We start from the raw sequence: 20,248 nt of genomic DNA, 5'->3' as shown, positions 1-20,248 counted from the left end.
TAATAATGCAATGTTGAGTTTTCCTTTTACAGGATATAACTTATAAATATCTTTTATATTCTATCTTTCTTTGTACTTTGATTTAATTCTAAATAAAGAAGGTAATTGAAAAACATTATAGTGATCATGTACTATATACCTTCCTTTTCTTTATAAATTCTTTATTAGTTTATATAAATTGTGATTAAAAATATACAGCTATATTTTGATAAAGCGCGGATAACTCTTCCATATAATATTCAATACAATAAGTTTTTCAAAAATTGAAACCTGATATTTCAAGTTTTATAAATTAAACATTCGTGAATTATCTATTAGGTTATTTAACTAAAGTAGAGGATTCTTGCAAGAATGATAACAGTTTTCGTTCTTTTTCATCCAAAAAACAGATATTTTACTCTCTCTCTCGCTCTTTCTCTCTGCTTTAGAAAAAGAATGGTAAAATTTTTTAAATTTACGGATAATTTTTAATTCAAAAAGAGTCCCATAAGATTTTCTTCGCATTGTTTCACTGTCTTAATAAAGACATGGGATTCTTTTTAAATTAAAAATTATCCGTAAATTTAAAAAATTTTACCATTCTTTTTCTAAAGCAGAGAGAGAGAGAGAGAGAGAAAAATATCTGTTTTTTGGATGAAAAAGAACGAAAACTATGTTATCATTCTTGCAAGAATCCTCTACTTTAGTTAAATAACCCAATAGATAATTCACGAATGTTTAATTTATAAAACTTGAAATATCAGGTTTCAATTTTTGAAAAACTTATTGTATTGAATATTATATGGAAGAGTTATCCGCGCTTTATCAAAATATAGCTGCATATTTTCAATCACAATTTATATAAACTAATAAAGAATTTATAAAGAAAAGAAAGGTATATAGTACATGATGACCATAAATGTTTTTCAATTACCTTCTTTATTTAGAATTAAATCAAAGTACAAAGAAAGATAGAATATAAAAGATATTTATAAGTTATATCCTGTAAAAGGAAAACTCAACATTGCATTATTAATATTCTAGAAACATAAATGTTGGTCAAATATATTCAAGCCTTAGCGTTAATTTTACACTAATTATACTAAAGAACCAATCGTATCAAATTGCAAATTTCATATACACAGATGAAGTTATATTAAAATTACAATTTTTAAATCATGCATCTATAAATATAGCTCTTGATAATAACCACCATTGCGTGAATTGCATGTATCTTGTATTCCTTTTGCATAACAGGTTTCATAAATGCAATCTGCAACACACGTAGGGCAAACAATCAAATTCTTTAAGTTAAATAAATATTAAACATGCACAAAGAGAAAATAATATTACTGTTTAATAAGACAAGAGACCTCATCTGATATGGATAGATTGTAGAGTTTTTGATGAAAGAAACCAGTCTTCTTCCAACGAAATGGTGAGTTTTGCGTACAATTTCCTCACAAATGATTCATTTATTAATTTTATATAAATGGACCACTCCAAATGCCATCCATCGGTTACTCTATCTTGGTAGAGATTAACACTTTTGCATTCCTCTGCATATCAGGTTTTATAAAAACAATCTGTAACACACATAGAACAAAGAATCAACTTCTTTAGATTAAATAAGTGTTACATTAATATTTAAAATGAAATACTTATCTGATTTATATTTTGACATTTGACATAACCCTTTCCACAATACATTTTGACACTTGGTAAACAGAAATATTATTCAAATCATTAACAGCACACATGAATTGCCTTTTTCCCATGGAGATCTTTCAATTTTATTGTATGCTTGCACGAATTGCGTCCCACATTACTCATATTTATAGAAGAGGCAGAAAATATATTTCTTTTTAAAAATTTTATAGGACATAGGGCCGGGTAGTGGATACCCGATTTTATTTTGCCACCTGTATTACACACATATTTACACGCATACCATCAAAACTTTTTAGTATAGTTTCAACCACACTATATCATATCGCACTGGTCCCAACTGCGCAACATAAAAATTCCAAACCCGTTAGGTAAACTCTCGCCGAACCTGAATACGGGCATGCCAGATGATAGCGTTGCCAAGTGTAGTATAATTTTCCTATAGCGTAGTATCCTTAGGGTGAGTCCGACTAAAACCTATAAGGTAAGTTTTTACCATGTAGGATTGCCACCTTAAGCATAAATTTGAAAACTTCAAAACCGACAGTTGGCATTAGATCACGTGGGTGAGATTTAACAAGTTTGTTCCTTCCGTTTCTCAAGTTTTTGTGGTTCAATCAGTTTCGTAGCGGCTTTTAAATCAGCGGTAACCTAGGGGCGTTCATCAAAATAAAATATATTTATAATTAATATTTTAATACCCTAAGTAAGGATTTTATTGTTATATCACAATTTTTTTTATATTATGTGTTCATTATATGTCTAATCTGAATGCCGTAAGCAGTGTTATTGTGCAGAATAAGGGCTTGTCTACACGATCAAAGAAATGTGCCAAATTTCTGTGACACAGTCCAAAGTTACTAGAAAGTTACTAGACTTTGATTGTTTAAACACTTAACTGTGACGAAAAAGTGGGATACAAAACTTGGATTCTGGAATTGCGCATTAAGCGCAAAAATGTATAGTTTATGTTAGGTTTTTATCATACCTATATTCATATTTACCAAATGCATTTAAATATTCTTAATAATTGAATATCAGTTTATTATAGTGTGTATAGAAGAGTAAAGATTAAATAGATGGATAAAAAAATAAAGAAAAAGTTAATGAAATTAATTTTTATCTGTTCATTAATTGAAAATACTACAGAAGAGGAAAATATATTATTGCGGGAAGAAATAAGAAAACATAGTCGTCGTGCAACTTGGACGAAAAGATGGATTTTACGCCGAACTGAAAAATTAATGGGAACAATTAATATGGCTCACTTAGAATTAAGATTGGAAGATGAAAAATCATTTGAAGGCTTTTTTAGATTACGAATTGATTTATTCGATCACCTTTTACAATTGATAGGTCCATTTATACAAAGGAAAAATACTATAATGCGGGACTGTGTTTCACCGAAAGAGAGGCTCTCAATAACTTTACGTTTTTTAACAACTGGAGAAAGCTACAGGAGTCTCGAATATTCCACCAGATTTTCGCTGTCGACAATATCACTAATTGTTCCTGAAACATGCTCCATTATCTATCTAGTCCTACGCAAAAAATATTTAAATGTATATGTATAATAAAGAATTAATTTAAAGGTAAAAGTTAATTTATGACAGTACTTATACTCATTTAGCAATTACTTTTTATAGACACCAAATACAAATGAAGAATGGGCAGATGTTGCCAATAGATATTTTCAATTATGGAATTTTCCTAATTGCATTGGTGCTATGGACGGTAGACATATTGAATTTAAAGCACCACTTAAAGATGGATCATTATATTACAATTATAAGGGTACTAATAGTATTGTATTATTAGCTATTGTTAATGCCAATTATGAATTTATATATGTTAATGTTGGCGTTAATGGAAGAGTCAGCGATGGAGGAGTTTTTCGGGAAAGTGATATTTCAAATTTATTAAAAAACATAGAAAACCCTCTGAACATTCCATGTGAAAACCCTTTACCTGGAATGAATGAGCCATTGCCCTATGTATTGTTAGCAGATAATGCTTTTCCATTACATAAAAACATTTTAAAACCTTATTCTACATGCAATTTAACCCAAGAAGAACGTGTTTTTAATTACAGACTTAGTCGGGGAAGACGAGTAGTGGAAAGTAGTTTTGGAATATTAGCAAGTCGATTTAGAGTTCTTTTAACACCAATATACTTGCCAGTTAAAAAAGTAGAAATTATTACATTAGCATGTTGTGCTTTGCACAATTTTATAAGTCGTGAAAATAACACATTTTTTCATGATTCAATAGGTTCAATGCAAAATATAAGAGTTAGACCAATTATAGATGTAGAAATAAGTGATGAAAATAATTTAGAGGGGATTCATGTTCGAAATGCATTTAAAAATTATTTCAATACTATTGGAGCTATTGAATGGCAAGACAGAGCAACGCATTTTGGCTATATTAACTAATTTAATTTATGTGGTATTTAATTTTATAGATTTTCTAAACATTTTTAAAAATGATTAACAGTATTCTATAAAAAATCTTACTTTATTGCGTATTTAATACATATAACAATTTATCTACTTATAAAACTTTTATTGGCTGTCTTAATTATAATCTTAGACTTATCAACTTTTTTTGGCAAACAAAAATATTTTAAGTGTAAAAACATTAATAAATTCTTTCTTCTGGAAAACAAGTTAACATTTATTATTATGAATAAGAACTAGTATAAATATATATACTAGTAAACTGTATGGAAATATTTAATATTTAAACATTATAAAAAAACCGTTTTTTAAATATTTAATTAATTTTTTCATTCATCACTATCATCATCATCCACCAGTGCCATTATCCCTCGTTGTAACCTTCTCAATTTTTTTTTATTCTTTTTACGTAATTCAGCTTCTAAAAATTTTATCCAATAATGTAATCCATCTTCATTTTTATCTTCATTAGAACATAATTTCTTTATACCATCTAATGCATTGTCCCAAAAAGGTTGCCTTTGTTTTAAAATTTCTGATATATCTTCTGTTTTCCTTTTTTTTTTCTTAACATTCATTTCATCAGTAATTGTGGTAGATGCTGAAGAAGGTGGTGTCAAACAATTGCGAAACTCAGCTTTTTCATCTATAAAAATATGAAATATTAATTGCATAGGATAAGCATTTTTATATGGTTTATATAAAAAGAATCATAAAGATTTACTACTCAAATCATTGTCATCATCTATTTGTAATGTAATATCTGCTAATTCTAAATCCTCTGTGGAGGAAGAATTTATAAGATCCGTTAGACTTGTATTCCCTTTTATGTACTTGGGTTCTACATTTTCCTGAAAATATCTTGGTATTATATATAAGCAATTGAAATATGAATAGAATAGAGCTTATAATTAAAAATAGGAAAATTACTCTGAAACTTACCTTTAAAGAAGAGTTTCCTTTTCTAGCTGCCACGTGTTTTTCTAAGAAAGACATGGAATCATATAGCCACCACGTTGGTTTATAAATCTCATCACTTGAAGCACCGCTACATTTAGATTGTTTAACTTTATTTATTTGTTCTAAGAACTGCGTACGTAAGCCATTAAGTTTCTTCTTAATTATGTCCACTGTTATTTTCTCATTTGTTATTTGTTCATAAGATTTACTTATAATTTGTAATGCTTTGTCACGTAGAACTCTGTTATGATAATCTTTTGATTTAATAACATATAGACATGGATGCTGTTCATATAGCATTATTAATGTCTTTATATTTTCTTTGTTATTATTCATTTTCTGCAAATTTAAAATTATGTTAATACGCGAAGAAAACACAAAAGATAAATTATTACCTGTTGCACTCTCTGGTAGGTTATGTGTTTAAACAAAATTACATAAATTTATGTAATATGTATAGCTATTCACACATTTGAGTTAAAGCGCTACCTATATTCATCCAAGAACAACTAAAAACTGTGTCACAGAAATTTGGCACATTTCTTTGATCGTGTAGACAAGCCCTAAGTGCAGGCTTTCTAACATATATTTTAAATAATAATGATTGTGATGATGAATTTGATTATATTTGTTAATTCTAACATTAAAAAAGCAAATTACGACTATCAAAAGCATTAAAACTGCTTCTAATCGGATTTATTTCCAAAACCCTTTTTGGAAGTAAATTTATCATATCTAAATGGTGCGTGTTTTCTGGAAATAATTATATTATTTGTACTCTTCGGTGTTAATATAATTTTAGTTTTATTGTATAAGTTTCGTATCATGGAGAAAAAAAGGAAACTGAACCTTCTTGATGAACAATTAGGGTTAATTGAAATAATTAAAGAATTTGCACATATAGTGGAAAGCAAGAATACTGATGTTTATGGTATGGAAGATAAAAGAAAAGCATGGAATGAAATAAGTAGAAAATTTAATCAAAAATTTAATCACAGTTTCAATGGTGAATATTTGAGAATCTGGTGGATTAGTAAAAAAAGTAACACAAGAAAATATTTTGCCAAACACAAGCAAGAAACATATAAAACTGGTAATTATAACAATTAAAAAATTGCATTTTTGTAATTCAATTTTTTTATACAAAGTTTTTGTAGGTGGTGGCCAATACATCAGAAAGCCAAATATTCTATATGAGAAGGTTTACGAAATAATATATAAGACAGTTGACGGCCTATATAACCAGGTCGATAGTGATGCAATTTCAAATGTTAATGAAGCAAATATGACACCCGAAATATTCAATGAAGAAGAAGATGATGATGAAATACAAAATGCTACGATGGTGAATGTTATTGATGAACTATTGAATGAAGAAGAAAAAGAGAATGATGATAGTAATACACCTATATTTGAGGTAAAATATTATATGCTCATAAAATAAAAAATGTAGAATATTTAAGTAGGTGAGTAGTTTTGATAAAATATATATTTGATTGCTTTTGTAGTATTTAACCAAAGAAAATAAGATTGATAAATGGGAGAAGTGGAACCCCAAAAAATTGAAGAAATCTATTAGCCATCCACTTTATGATGTGAAACAACCTACAGCATCTTCGTCAAAAAATAATTCAATTGGCCTTTATAAAAGAGACATAGGGGATATGCAAGAGGTTTTGGCAAAAAGCAAATATGAGCTGACGGAGTTAATAAAAGACCAATTGACGTGTAAATATAAGATAGAAATGAACATATTACAAAAACAGTTGGAGAAAGAAAAACTAAAAATAAAATTGCTCCAATATAAATTAAAAGAAGTTAGTGATGTTAACAATAACAATAGTGATGAAGACACGAAATTCAATTCCGATTCATCTTCTGATTTCAATATAAAATAATTTAATTCTTAATTGGTATAGTGAGACTTAGTGTTTGTTATAACTAAAGTTATATTTTTATTCTTGTTTCTTGTTTTTATATACAACATGAATATTTTTATTTAAGCATGAATATCTATGCAATACTTCAAACGTATATTTTGCTTTTATTTCTTAATTTTATACAGAACCACTTTTTTCAAATTATATAAAAGTTCATAATAAGATTTAATTAGGTTTAAAATTTATTAATATAATTGATTAATCTAAGTAAAATGCTGTCATAATCATATTCATTCTTTTCATTCATATATATCATATTAACTTTTTTCTATTTTAAATACTAAATGCATAGAAAAATTTAAAGAATCAAAGCAATAAAAAACTTGGTTCCTGTTATATTAGTATTTTTATTATCTGCTCTTAAATAATTAAGAATATAGTGTATTCATCTAATTTACTTTTCATTTGTAAAGTACCCTGGATCGTTATATATTTAATCAGCATGGGCTTTGCCTTTGTATACTTCTTTTTAATATATCTTTCTTCATGTATATATGAAGGCAATCTAAAATCTCCAAAAAGTAGCCAGTGATCTTTCATAAAAGCCTACAAACGAAATAAGATTAATTATATATCTTTGTGCTTATGTTATAATATTTAAATAATGAGACAAAAATCAACTATTAAATGTTTTCTTTCTAACAGCGAAGCATAGGAGATTCATGTTAGTTGAGCATTCTCAGATTCCATATCATTTCGAGTACTATAGAGAACTAACACGAATTTATACTTACTTTTGAAAATAATTTTCAATCAAATACTCTCGTTCGTTTCTGTGTAGGTTTTGATCTAAGTCATTAATGATACTGTTATACCTTTCATTACTTATAACGTCTCTTGTGGTAGATAATCTTGAAATATTATAAAGAACCCCACAAGCAGTTATTAATGTCATAGTTCTTGTTGGAGTCCAGAAACGAGACCCAGTAGTTAGTATTGGAAACATTTTACCCAGTATTCCAAAACATCTCTCAACCATTGTACGCGTTCTTATCTGTGACTCGTTGTATAATATTTCAGATGGCGTGTTTACATTCTGTAATGGTGTTAGTAGGTAAGGCATACAAGCATATCCAGAATCACCCAATAATAGGCCGTTTTCAAATTCTCCACTTTCAAACCGGGATTTTATTCTGGAATTGTCAAATATTGTGACATCATGCGTAGATCCTGGCCAACGAGCAACAAGATCTAATAATTCAAGTCTACTATTCACAATTGCTTGTACGTTGATAGAGAAGAAACCCTTCCTATTTCTGTAAATCTCTGCATCTTCTCCACCTTCAATAAAATAAATAAAGTATCGATTAAGCATATAATAGACTTATTCCATTTATAATATAAAGAAAAATATATAAACAGGTATTTCTCTCACCATAAGAACGAATTCTAACATGAAAACAATCTATCGCTCCTATTACTCGTATAAATCCAGAGAGGTTAAAGTTTTCTAATTGCATTCTTAATAAATCATTTGTTTCACATGGAAATTTTATAAAATCTTTACTTTCCTCTGCAATTGCTATTAATACTTTATGAACAATGCTTTGGGCACTCTGCTTACTAATTCCACAAAAATCAGCTACACATATAAAAAACGAACCAGTGGCCACAAATCGCAATGTAACTAAGATTTGTATTAATGGTGGAATTGGTTCATTACTGAAAATATAAAAACGTCTGACAACTTCCATAAATAAGATATAATCTGTAGTAACGATAAAATTTATTTAATCGAAGAAACAAAGTTTTATCAATATATTTAATCAAACGTTTCACTTAATTTACTTTTTTGTGCGATAACTGATTTTTCGTTCTATTCTTTCCAAAACCATCAGGACATGATGCTTCAATAGCCGGAACCTGCGTTGAAAATCGATGTTATCATATATGTAGTACCAATTAATCCTCTTTCTTATTATTCTAGGTCTTCGATGTGGCAATTGATGAATATTATCAAATTCATCGTCACTGTCATCATTCAATATATATGCTAGAATACTTGCATCCATTCTGTAATTTAATTGTTTTAGTTAATTAAATTAGATATATATGGTAAAGAGTAAAACAAATTTTATGACATAATCATAAAACCCATACTTACGGTATTAAAATATTAATTATAAATATATTTTATTTTGATGAACGCCCCTAGGTTACCGCTGATTTAAAAGCCGCTACGAAACTGATTGAACCACAAAAACTTGAGAAACGGAAGGAACAAACTTGTTAAATCTCACCCACGTGATCTAATGCCAACTGTCGGTTTTGAAGTTTTCAAATTTATGCTTAAGGTGGCAATCCTACATGGTAAAAACTTACCTTATAGGTTTTAGTCGGACTCACCCTTAGTAGGATACTACGCTACAGTTTCTGTTCCCTGCGGGATCCTACGCTATAGTTTCTGTTCACTGCGGGATCCTACGCTACAGTTTCTGTCCTTGCGGGATACTAGGTTTTGGCCTTTAATCTTGAGTCTTGGCGAGGGGAAGTTAGAATCAGAGGGGCGAGGGGATTTCTAGGGAGTTTGTCCGTAGCTGTCAAATGGCGCGATTAACCCTCAATTTTATATCATCAACAAAAATAATATTTTCGGAAAACGATTGTGGAAAAGAAGGAAGGATTTTAATAAATAACAGATAAGACAAAATATATCAGATGAGTATAAATTAATAAAAAAAATGAAAATTATTGTGAATTTTTAAGAAAATATACTTTGTGGTTATTTTATTTTTGTTACAGTTGAAATCCGGTTATGACGACTTTCAATTAAGGAAAAAAGTAATTACAGACCAATAAATGAAAAAGTATTAATACATTAAGCATTTCTGTACGGCCCAGTCATTTCAATAATTGTGACTTAATGTTATAATAGTGAATGTGTAAGCGATTAGTGCATATACAACAAACTCTTATTGTAAATTTAATAATCTTGTATGACAATGTTTTAATTGCTATTATTTTAAATTAAAGCTAGTTTAATTAACATATTTTTATTTCATCCCTTTCTCAAAATTCTAAACACATGGTAATTACCTATTCTTGTAGTAGTCATATATTCGTTAAATTACATACAAAATTACAACTGTTTTATATTTGTAAAGCATAGCTGTTTGTTGCAATGATTTTTATTATTCAATGTGAGACAAATCGCATTTTGTTTAGGCAAATGTCTTATTTATCTGCCACAACCTTCCATATCTTATGCGACATTTATTTGGCTCCGTTGCACTATTTTCTTCCAGTCTATATCATATAACATTAATTTTCTAATCATTTATACATACACACAGATCTAATAATACTGCTGATCTGCAATTATTTTTGTAATTGTTGAAATGATTGTTAAACCATTATCTTGTTTAATTTGTAAAATGGACATTTGAATGATGCTATTAAAATTTGGCAACTTTTCTGCGAGATATGTTCTGATAATATTTGTGAAGATAAAGTTCTTTAAAAGGTATATGTATACTGCTGAGTTCATCTTGTTTTCAGCTTTAAATAGTTTTCCAACTACACGCATGGATATCTATTATGAATATAGAATACATATTTCATTACATCTATTATGATATTGTTAAGATTGATAGATAGATATCAATTCTTTGAAAATGATATATTATATATCTAGTAACTGGATTAATTAAGGTTTTAGAACAGATAAATTTCACAAACAAATAGGACTAACAAAATATGTATTATATATTGTTGTGGTTCAATCGCTGATTCACGACAAACTTGAAATTCTTTTGTATAATAAGGTTTATTGATTTTTGATTTACAATGTTTCTTCTTTATACAAGTTGATAACCAGAGCTATGAGCTAGATAATTATAGTTTTAAGAGCAAAGGATTGCCTGGATAAAATTAAGAGATAAGAGGACTGAAGGTCCTAGGAGATTCGACTTGTTCCTTCTAGCTTTTGACTCGAACTGATTTTTGGGGCTGCATGTTTGGGGCTCTTACCCTCAAAGTGCAGCGTCAAACATTACCTTATATGGTAACATTTGCGGGTCCCAATGGTCAAATGCGTCATTGTTCTAGAACATTTGACTGCCGTCGAAGTGCATTTGCCACGTGTCGGGACTTAGCCTTGGCGACAGTGTGAACGAACTGCGTCTGGCGCTTCGTATTACACTCAGGAATTTATCGCTATTAGGAGTATTTCTTCTTTACAATGAGGCTATTGGTATTTTAGTATAACTATGATAAATTTAGATTTATTAATTATGTCTTCAAATGAAAATAATATTAATTATATCAATTATATTAATTATATAATGCTTATTGTAGCAATGAGTTATGTATGTTTATTCTATGTACATAACAATATTGAGGAAGGATATCCAAATGTGAATTATTTGAAGCTAAAAGCAAGATAAATTCAGCAGTATCCTTAAATGTATTGGAGAACAACATCCTCTCAAATTTAAAGAGAAGATATCCTATGGAAGAGATGCCAAACATTATAAGTAAAATAATTCAAGTGTCCATTCTTCAACTTTAATAGAACAATGGTTTTCCAATCATCTTGACATTTATAAGATTAATTAGTCAATAGAATAGCTATATCTGAGTGTATATAAAAATAGCAAAAAATTAATCGTATATTTTGAAAACTAAAAGAAAGAACTAACAAGGCAAATAAATGTTACATAAGATATGGAAGGATGTAGCGGATAAATAAGACATTTGCCTAAACAAAATGCGATTTGTCTCACATTGAATAATAAAAATCATTGCAACAAACAGCTATGCTTTACAAATATAAAACAGTTGTAATTTTGTATGTAATTTAACGAATATATGACTACTAAAAGAATAGGTAATTACCATGTGTGTTTAGAATTTTGAGAAAGGGATGAAATAAAAATATGTTAATTAAACTAGCTTTAATTTAAAATAATAGCAATTAAAACATTGTCATACAAGATTATTAAATTAACAATAAGAGTTTGTTGTATATGCACTAATCGCTTACACATTCACTATTATAACATTAAGTCACAATTATTGAAATGACTGGGCCGTACAGAAATGCTTAATGTATTAATACTTTTTCATTTATTGGTCTGTAATTACTTTTTTCCTTAATTGAAAGTCGTCATAACCGGATTTCAACTGTAACAAAAATAAAATAACCACAAAGTATATTTTCTTAAAAATTCACAATAATTTTCATTTTTTTTATTAATTTATACTCATCTGATATATTTTGTCTTCTCTGTTATTTATTAAAATCCTTCCTTCTTTTCCACAACGTTTTCCGAAAATATTATTTTTGTTGATGATACAAAATTGAGGGTTAATCGCACCATTTGACAGCTACGTACAATCTCCCTAGAAATCCCCTCGCCCCTCTGATTCTAACTACACCTCGTCGCGACGCAAGATTAATGGCCAAAACACGTCCGAAAGCACTGAGAGCTTATTATACCTAAAACACTATACTTCGTTTCTTCTCTGTGAATCACACTTACTATACATTTTGCGTGGTATATTCAATTCTCGCCAACAAACTATACAGCGTAGTATCTTCCAACATGGCGGACTTGGCAACGCTGCCAGATGACTATTTTTTCCACAGAAACAGTTGAACAGGGAGGGCAAACACACAAAGCCGTAAGCCCCTATGGGCCGTTGTAACCAAGCAATTCAGGCAAGCCTCATGTACATACAACATGGCGGACAAAAATCTGAACGCGGAATTTTGGGTTGGCAGCAGTGATCGTAAACCCCGTGAACGTTGTTTTTTGTAGAATCAGATTTTTGCCAAATGGTTAGTACACGAGACTTTTGACAGGTCCATTTGTTTACATTATTATCTTTTTACAATGCTAAATGCAAAGCCTGTGTCGTCTGTGTTAACAAATGGTGAATATATTTAACAATTATAACTACGATTTGTAGCTGACAGAATGTAATGAAATGTTATTACTGAATAAAATAAATTAAACCTTGACTTTTTGTATTTTCAATTAAATTCAAACTGTAGATATTGTTATGTTAGCATGTAAAATAAATGGAAATTGCCGGTTTTGTATAAGAATTATATAGGGGAGTGCTTTATAATTAATTTTGAACTGGTATGATAAATGAAAAAAAGTTTAATTTGTTGAAAGTGAATTTTATTAAACTATTAAAGTTGTTTTATAATTTAAAATTATCATTTAATTAATATGAATATTTATAATTCTATGGCGCCAAAATTACATAAAGGTATCGTTTCCTGGTTTCATGAAGATTTATTGGTGTAAACGAAATTGAGAGAACATATTAAAGTTAAAGCAATAATGACTAATTTAATAAGAGCCATATAATGAATCTTATATCGCCAATGAACGCCTTTGAAGCGAGTCAGTTGATTCATGTATTTTTTTGATAATAATTTATTATCCAACGATTATACAAAAGGCGAAGACTTCTTTTTATTTCAACGTTTATCGAAACCTATTTCACATGAAAGGCGTGAATTATGTTGTTTTATACTTCAATCTTTGTTTACTTTTGGAAAAAAAGTCTTCTTCCTCCAACAATGGTATTACGTCAGTCATAAGTATCGGCCAAAAACTTAGAAAAGGAAAAGTACAGCGTAGTAGTCGTATTAGATATAAAAATTATATATTGAAACCAATAATGAATATTTTACTGTTTAGGTCTTCAATTAGAAACCAAAAAGGCCATGTAACGTCCAGGCCGATAATTCTAAATTCTTAAGCGTTTCCCAAAATTTTTTTTCCCTTTTAAATAGATTTGTTACTCTAGAGTAAATGAAACATTGTTCCGATACTTTCATTATTTTGTTCAGACCGATCGTTAGCATCCCTTGAAGTTGTTTCATGAACATTTCGGTTCATTTATTATCTTCCTTGCGTTTAAGAGTAAATGTCTTATTTATATTTTAAAATGTTTCCATTTATCATCTCCCTTGCGATTAGGAATAAATGTCTTATTTATATTTAAGAATGCTTCATATTTCCAAAACGCGCCAGCGATCGTCTTACCATCGCGCAGTGCGGACCCAATTCTCCATATTTTTCCCCTTTTCTCTGAAAAGAATTAATTAACTCGATTGTTAAATAATCTTTCTCATCGTTTTTCTCTTCTTTCTCTGTTGGGTAATCTTTCTTTTACTGTTTTGGTCATTTAAAATGCTAGCGCTTTCCTTTAGTCGGGAATAAAAGATTGCAAGCAGCAAATTAGATTCATTTCCTAAATGTCTAAAATCTTCCTCATTTTCAATTCTCCATATTTTTCCCCCTCTTAGAAAGGAATTTCTTAACTCGATTGTTAAACAATCTTTCCTTTATTCACTTTCAATTTTCCATATTTTTCCCCTTCTTAACTCGATTGTTAAACAATTTTCCTTTATTCATTTTCAATTCCCATTATTTTCCCCCTTCTTTGGATTAACTTATTTAACAAATACTAATTTTGTTCTTTTCTTTTTCTTCTCTTTCTCTCTCTTTATTTGTTTTCCTGGAACCCCACCGTTAGTCACGTTACTCGCGATAAAGGTTCCTCTCAGACGCTAGTCAGCGGATCTCACGCTTACTGCCTTATGCCTCTTCTATTCTATCTTTAATACATCCTGTGTCCAAATTTTAACCATCAAATCCGTTTCATTATCAGCATGGCCCCAAAGGAACTTTTCGTTTGTGAGCGGTTATTATACAAATATGTTAGGACCAATCCAGCCCAAAGGATCTGTGCCTATTGCGAGGCCGCCCTTCCGGACAACAAACGAAGTATCCTAGCAACAATTCGCCAACACCGTCTTAGAGCTGCAAAAGATGTTAACCACATCTTTTGTAACATCTGCCATAGATCATTGCTTTTCATTGCCCCACTTAACACATGCCTTTGCTGCAAGCATGCTTTTTATTTGCATAGAGAAACCCTTCAGCGAAAAGAAAACAATCGAACCTTTGTAAATTCCATTATCTACGAAGATAGATATTGGAATTTCGATTTTCCTAACCCCAATAAACCATGGGGAACATAATTGCGATACAATATTAAGCGTTTTTCCTCCGTAACCATTCGGGCATTTTTTCTTCACGCTTAACTATTTTAACGTTTTTTTTTCTTCTCCGTAACCATTCGGGCCACCGTTTATATAAGTCCAACCATAGGAATAAGAAACATTAGATATCAGGTTCCATGAGTAACGGGATATCGAACCACAGGTAGCCACGTGCATACTATTTTTTTTATATAACTTGCCCTTGGAAGCGGTCAACCGTTTAACAATTTAATTGTTATGGGTTTTTTAACCCTAAAACGGTGATCGTTTTCCTCTCACGATTTTCCTCCTTTTTCCTTTTTATATTATTACTTTTCTCTCGCGTCCGGTTTAGGACACATTTTTGCTTATGCGACGGCTAATGCCGTATTAATCTTAAAATTGATTAATATTATTTAATAATTGCGTTTAGTTATAAGTAAACGATTGTATACAAAGGTGCAAGCTCAGCACCCTTTGTCTCATCCTCTAGCGTACCCAAGCTTAGGCAGTAGCGCCTTCTGATTGGCTGAAGGCGACGCGACGTCCTCCCCCCAGCTAATTATTTAAGAGCGGAGCGGATGGGCGCCGCATGCATTCTTTCATTCATTTTCAAGTTAGACTCATATTTTTTTTCTAAATTACTTTCACTCATCTCGTACGTCTTTGATTAAGTAAAATTCAAGAATTTGCATAAGTTTCGAACCTAGAAAGTGAGACAAAGCTTCGCGTTATAATTTTGTTAAAATACAAACGAACAATTTTTTTTTATATTTTTTTTTGTGTGTGTAACCAAGCGAAATCATTATCAAATTAAAATTTTTCTCGCTAATTGACTCAGTGCACACTTTTCTCTTCACCAAACACTCACACAATCATCCCTGGTTCCCTACGGCGACGACGACCGTAGTCCGAGAAGCAGCAACAGGAGAGTCTCCCTTCTACCTTCTTCATTGTTTTTTTATTATTGTTGTTCATCACCAGGTAATATTTGAATTATATTGTTTCCAATTTTGAATTTCACTTTTCCTTCTCATTTTGTACGCCCAGGGTTTTATTTTTCTTTACCTACGACGCCTTATTTAAAAGAATAATAACGCTACCTAGAGGCTCAGCAATGATATGAAATTGTAATTGAGCATCGTGTTAAATTTAATAATCGTGCAACTCCGGACGTTACAGCCACCAATAAACTCGCTACATCCTTGAACCTGTCAAAAGTCTCGTGTATACTAACCATTTGGCAAAAATCTGATTCTACAAAAAATGACGTCATCTGGCTTTTCAATCACTGCTGCCAACCCAAATTTCCGCGTTCAGATTTTTACTCGCTATGTTGTACATGAGGCTTGCCTGAATTGCTTGGTTACAACGGCCCTATGGGCCGTTGTAATTTGGAAAAATTCAGGGCTGAAAACCTTAGAATTTGAAGACAAAAAAGCAGTAATCATTCTAGGTAGACGGTAATTCCATGCGAAAATGATAAATTGTTATTTGATTTATCTAGTTTTACTTCAGAGTGTCTTCATTTCAAGCTCCCGGACATAATAAATGCTGTTTTGTTTTCAAATTCTAAGGCCGAATCCTACCAAGTCGGATTAAACCAAGCTGGATTAAGTAGTGTTGCCAACCCGAAGAGAGTATAGGAAAGTTTTTATTCTGGAAGTTGGCAATAGTAAAAATTTAGATAATTTTTATTTTGTGCATACTTCAGGAATCTCAGGCAGGAATGGCAGGATCTTAAGATTTAAATCGAAAGTGAAAAGAAATGACGTAAAATTCAAAACACAAAACAACATTCATTCTTTGTTAAATTCTAATTTTTAAGGTAACTTAACCATACGTTTAATTGTTATTGTAACCTTAATGGTTTACGTTAATTATTATAAAATATATTGTAGTGTTTTCAGTAGAGCTTTGAAAAATGAACAATATTAAGATATGTGGAAATTTTACACATGAAGAAAGAATTTATTTTCTGGATATAATAAAAAAGTTTTCACATGTAATATAAAATAAAGAAACCAATTGTATTGATATGATAGAGAAGGAAAAAGCATGAAAGCAGGTTACAGATGAGTACAATAATGGGATTACATGTGGTTATCGTGTACAAAGTTCTCTTAAATTATTATATAAAAATTTAAAAATGCAATGCAGAAAGCACTATGCAAAATTAAAGCGAGAAACTTATTTAACAGGTACCTTTTTAGTAAAAATATAATAATTGTTATATTCTTAATAATTGCCTATAAATGTAAATTCTAGGTGGTGGAATTAACAAGGTGAAACCTAATATATTAATGGACAAAGTTCATGAAATTATTGGAAACCACATTGATGGATTATATAATCCATATGACAAAGATAATTTACATCCTGAGGTTTATTTTAATAACAGAGAAAATGAAGGTAATGAAAATGTACATCCACACATTAGTGACCAAAACAATAATGATCCAATCATTAATTCCGACACAATTATCATTAACGGGATCCCTCAAGCCCTCTGTAGCCAATATTACGGAAAGAAAAACGAGGGAGAATTGTCCAGCGCTATTTTTCAACCGATTTCAATGTTTTTGGGCTTGTTGGAATCGTTAGGACTCGCCTTTCGTCATAAATAAAGCCGTATTTTCTAAAAAACGTAAAAAAATGAAAATGTTTAAAAATTCGCATTAATAACATTTAAACGCAAAACAAATCGAAAAATCGGGCTTCTTTATGACGAGGTGCCAGACCTAACGACTCCAACAAGCCCAAAAACATTGAAATCGGTTGAGAAATAGAGCCGTACCATTGTCCCGCGTTTCTGAGGTGGACGAAAACCAAAAATTTTTAGGAAGGCAGCTAGGCTTCCGCCCCTCTCGCGGCTCACGCTAACGTGTTCCCCCACTCCAGCATCGAAACTTACTGCGAAGCTTTCCTCATATTTACGCTATTCCCCTATCTGTAGCTATACACATATAAATAACGCTAAAATAATGTTGAGAACATTTCATTTCGCCGATATAATGAAATTGGTCAAAATGCAATTATCATTTTGAAATAAAATTGTAGAAAAGTAGATTTCGTAATGCTTGAAATATAGGGCATACGGCGAAACGCGGGACAACGGTACAGTTGTATTTTTCAACAGAATTTGATGAGACTAGTAATAATTAAAGCCAGTCTTCATATAGATTGTCCTAAAGAGCTCGCATTTTCGATAAAGCTTATAGTTTTTCAGCTATGAACGTTTGAAGTTGCACGGCGCACAAATACATATTTCTTCTCTCGCGTAGATCAGCTGTTGCGCACGTCCATCTTCAATCATTCATAACTTGAAAACTATAGCCTTTATCGAAAATGCGAGCTCTTTAGGACAATCTACATGAAGAACGGCTTTAGTTATGACTAGTCTCATCAAATTCTATTGAGAAATACGCCTGTACCATTGTCCCGCGTTTTGCCAGAATTTCAGGTCTTCAAGCGTCACTGACTCGTTCATTCTGCTATTTATTCCGAGCAAAGTAAAAATGCACCAACAACTTGGGTAGCATCAATGAATAGAGCGTGAAAAGGGGAGACGCTTTTATGATATTTTCATAATTTTGCAACGCTTCTTTTGGTCATTATAATGCAAACTGTAACAAGATGCGTACTCGGAGTAAATAAAGTTGGCATCCCCTTTCCCCTCTACAGCTTGTTGCCTTGTCCAGCGTATGTAAACCAGCATAGTAGGCCTACATACATACGGGTGTGACTGTGTTAGTGACTCGTGGCGTGTACTGTAAACAAACACACCTAGCGTTTAGTATGTATGTACGTGGGTCTTATTTTCAATCGCGAAATTGCCCTTCTAAATTTATTGCATTGCACCTTCTACGACAAGCTTCATAAGATTAAGAAATACTCATAGCAGCATGTACATTATCGAGAGCTTCTAATGTAATTTCTCAATGTGCAATCGTACTTTTATTTGTTCCGAAATAAATAGCAGAATGAACGAGTCAGTGACGCTTGAAGACCTGAAATTACGGCAAAACGCGGGACAATGGTACAGGCGTATTTCTTAATAGAATTTGATGAGACTAGTCATAACTAAAGCCGTTCTTCATGTAGATTGTCCTAAAGAGCTCGCATTTTCGATAAAGCTTATAGTTTTCCAGTTATGAGCGATTGAAGATGGACGTGCGCAACAGCTGATCTACGCGAGAGAAGAAATATGTATTTGTGCGCCGTGCAACTTCAAACGTTCATAGCTGAAAAACTATAAGCTTTATCGAAAATGCGAGCTCTTTAGGACAATCTACATGAAGAATGGCTTTAATTATTACTAGTTTCATCAAATTCTGTTGAAAAATACGACTGTACCATTGTCCCGCGTTTCGCCGTATGCCCTATATTTCAAGCATTACGAAATCTACTTTTCTACAATTTTATTTCAAAATGATAATTGCATTTTTAGCAATTTCATTATATCGGCGAAATGAAATGTTCTCAACATTATTTTAGCGATATTTATATGTGTATAGCTACAGATAGGGGAATAGCGTAAATATGAGGAAAGTTTCGCAGTAAGTTTCGATGCTGGAGTGGGGGAACACGTTAGCGTGAGCCGCGAGAGGGGCGGAAGCCTAGCTGCCTTCCTAAAAATTTTTGGTTTTCGTCCACCTCAGAAACGCGGAACAATGGTACGGCTCTATTTCTCAACCGATTTCAATGTTTTTGGGCTTGTTGGAGTCGTTAGGTCTGGCACCTCGTCATAAAGAAGCCCGATTTTTCGATTTGTTTTGCGTTTAAATATTATTAATGCGAATTTTTAAACAATTTTATTTTTTTACGTTTTTTAGAAAATACGGCTTTATTTATGACGAAAGGCGAGTCCTAACGATTCCAACAAGCCCAAAAATATTGAATTCGGTTGAAAAATAGCGCTGGACAATTCTCTCTCGTTTTTCGTTCCGTAATGTTGGCTACAGAGGGCTTGAGAATTCTGAAGTTAATCCTGATGATCCAATCATTCAACCTCTTGACCCAGACATTATTCCTCATGATAAAATCATTGACCGTGATGAGCTAAACATTGATCCTGATGAGCCAGGCATTGATCCTGACGATGCAGTCTTTACAGTTCAGTATCCAGCATATTTTACAATGTATAATTCGTTTGGGGTAAAATTTATTACGTGGTTGAGGTTAATATATAACATTAACGTAATCTATTCTTTAAGTACATTTTTAATGAATGA

At 31.2% G+C, this 20,248-nt stretch overlaps 3 protein-coding genes across 5 annotated transcripts; 1 reads left to right on the top strand and 2 right to left on the bottom strand.

Moving 5' to 3' along the window:
- Window positions 1–2,559: 2,559 nt before the first annotated feature.
- On the bottom strand, window positions 2,560–5,560 carry LOC136781232 (uncharacterized). 3 transcript variants are annotated; one of them, XM_066740063.1, is made up of 5 exons: window positions 5,462–5,560; window positions 5,049–5,405; window positions 4,831–4,957; window positions 4,597–4,752; window positions 2,560–4,527 (listed from the first exon to the last, which is right to left on the bottom strand). In XM_066740063.1, exons 2-5 carry the CDS (start codon window positions 5,400–5,402, stop codon window positions 4,436–4,438), a joined length of 729 nt encoding a protein of 242 aa, XP_066596160.1. In that variant the 5' UTR covers window positions 5,403–5,405; window positions 5,462–5,560; the 3' UTR covers window positions 2,560–4,435. The 3 variants fall into 3 exon arrangements, with proteins under 3 accessions (XP_066596160.1, XP_066596158.1, XP_066596159.1); XM_066740061.1 differs by having other exon boundaries at window positions 2,560–4,752; XM_066740062.1 differs by having other exon boundaries at window positions 2,560–4,752; window positions 4,834–4,957.
- On the top strand, window positions 2,907–4,082 carry LOC136781301 (uncharacterized). Its single transcript, XM_066740153.1, has 2 exons — window positions 2,907–3,209; window positions 3,294–4,082. The coding sequence occupies exons 1-2, from the start codon at window positions 2,907–2,909 to the stop codon at window positions 4,080–4,082; spliced, it is 1,092 nt and encodes a 363-aa protein (XP_066596250.1).
- A 1,982-nt stretch (window positions 5,561–7,542) lies between the features above and the next one.
- LOC136781300 (putative nuclease HARBI1) lies at window positions 7,543–9,018 on the bottom strand. The gene is made up of 4 exons (XM_066740152.1): window positions 8,795–9,018; window positions 8,382–8,668; window positions 7,822–8,287; window positions 7,543–7,552 (listed from the first exon to the last, which is right to left on the bottom strand). Exons 1-4 carry the CDS (start codon window positions 9,016–9,018, stop codon window positions 7,543–7,545), a joined length of 987 nt encoding a protein of 328 aa, XP_066596249.1.
- Between the last annotated feature and the right edge of the window lie 11,230 nt (window positions 9,019–20,248).

This window comes from Prorops nasuta, unplaced genomic scaffold, assembly GCF_024137725.1.
Source record: "Prorops nasuta isolate Cenicafe-Biocafe unplaced genomic scaffold, Cenicafe_Pnas_1.2 PNAS00022, whole genome shotgun sequence".
Classification (NCBI taxonomy): Eukaryota; Metazoa; Arthropoda; class Insecta; order Hymenoptera; family Bethylidae; genus Prorops; species Prorops nasuta.
This window is presented reverse-complemented; position numbering and strand designations above follow the sequence as displayed.

Coding starts and splice junctions, on each gene's coding strand:
- LOC136781301 (XM_066740153.1), top strand. CDS start 2,907: ATGGCTCACTTAGAATTAAGATTGGAAGATGAAAAATCATTTGAAGGC. Junction 3,210..3,293: donor TACGCAAAAAATATTTAAAT/GTATATGTATAA, acceptor TACTTTTTATAG/ACACCAAATACAAATGAAGA.
- LOC136781232 (XM_066740061.1), bottom strand. CDS start 5,402: ATGAATAATAACAAAGAAAATATAAAGACATTAATAATGCTATATGAA. Junction 4,958..5,048: donor AAGGAAACTCTTCTTTAAAG/GTAAGTTTCAGA, acceptor AGATATTTTCAG/GAAAATGTAGAACCCAAGTA. Junction 4,753..4,830: donor TGATGACAATGATTTGAGTA/GTAAATCTTTAT, acceptor ATATTTTTATAG/ATGAAAAAGCTGAGTTTCGC.
- LOC136781300 (XM_066740152.1), bottom strand. CDS start 9,018: ATGGATGCAAGTATTCTAGCATATATATTGAATGATGACAGTGACGAT. Junction 8,669..8,794: donor ATCAGTTATCGCACAAAAAA/GTAAATTAAGTG, acceptor TTATATTTTCAG/TAATGAACCAATTCCACCAT. Junction 8,288..8,381: donor TGTTAGAATTCGTTCTTATG/GTGAGAGAAATA, acceptor ATTTTATTGAAG/GTGGAGAAGATGCAGAGATT.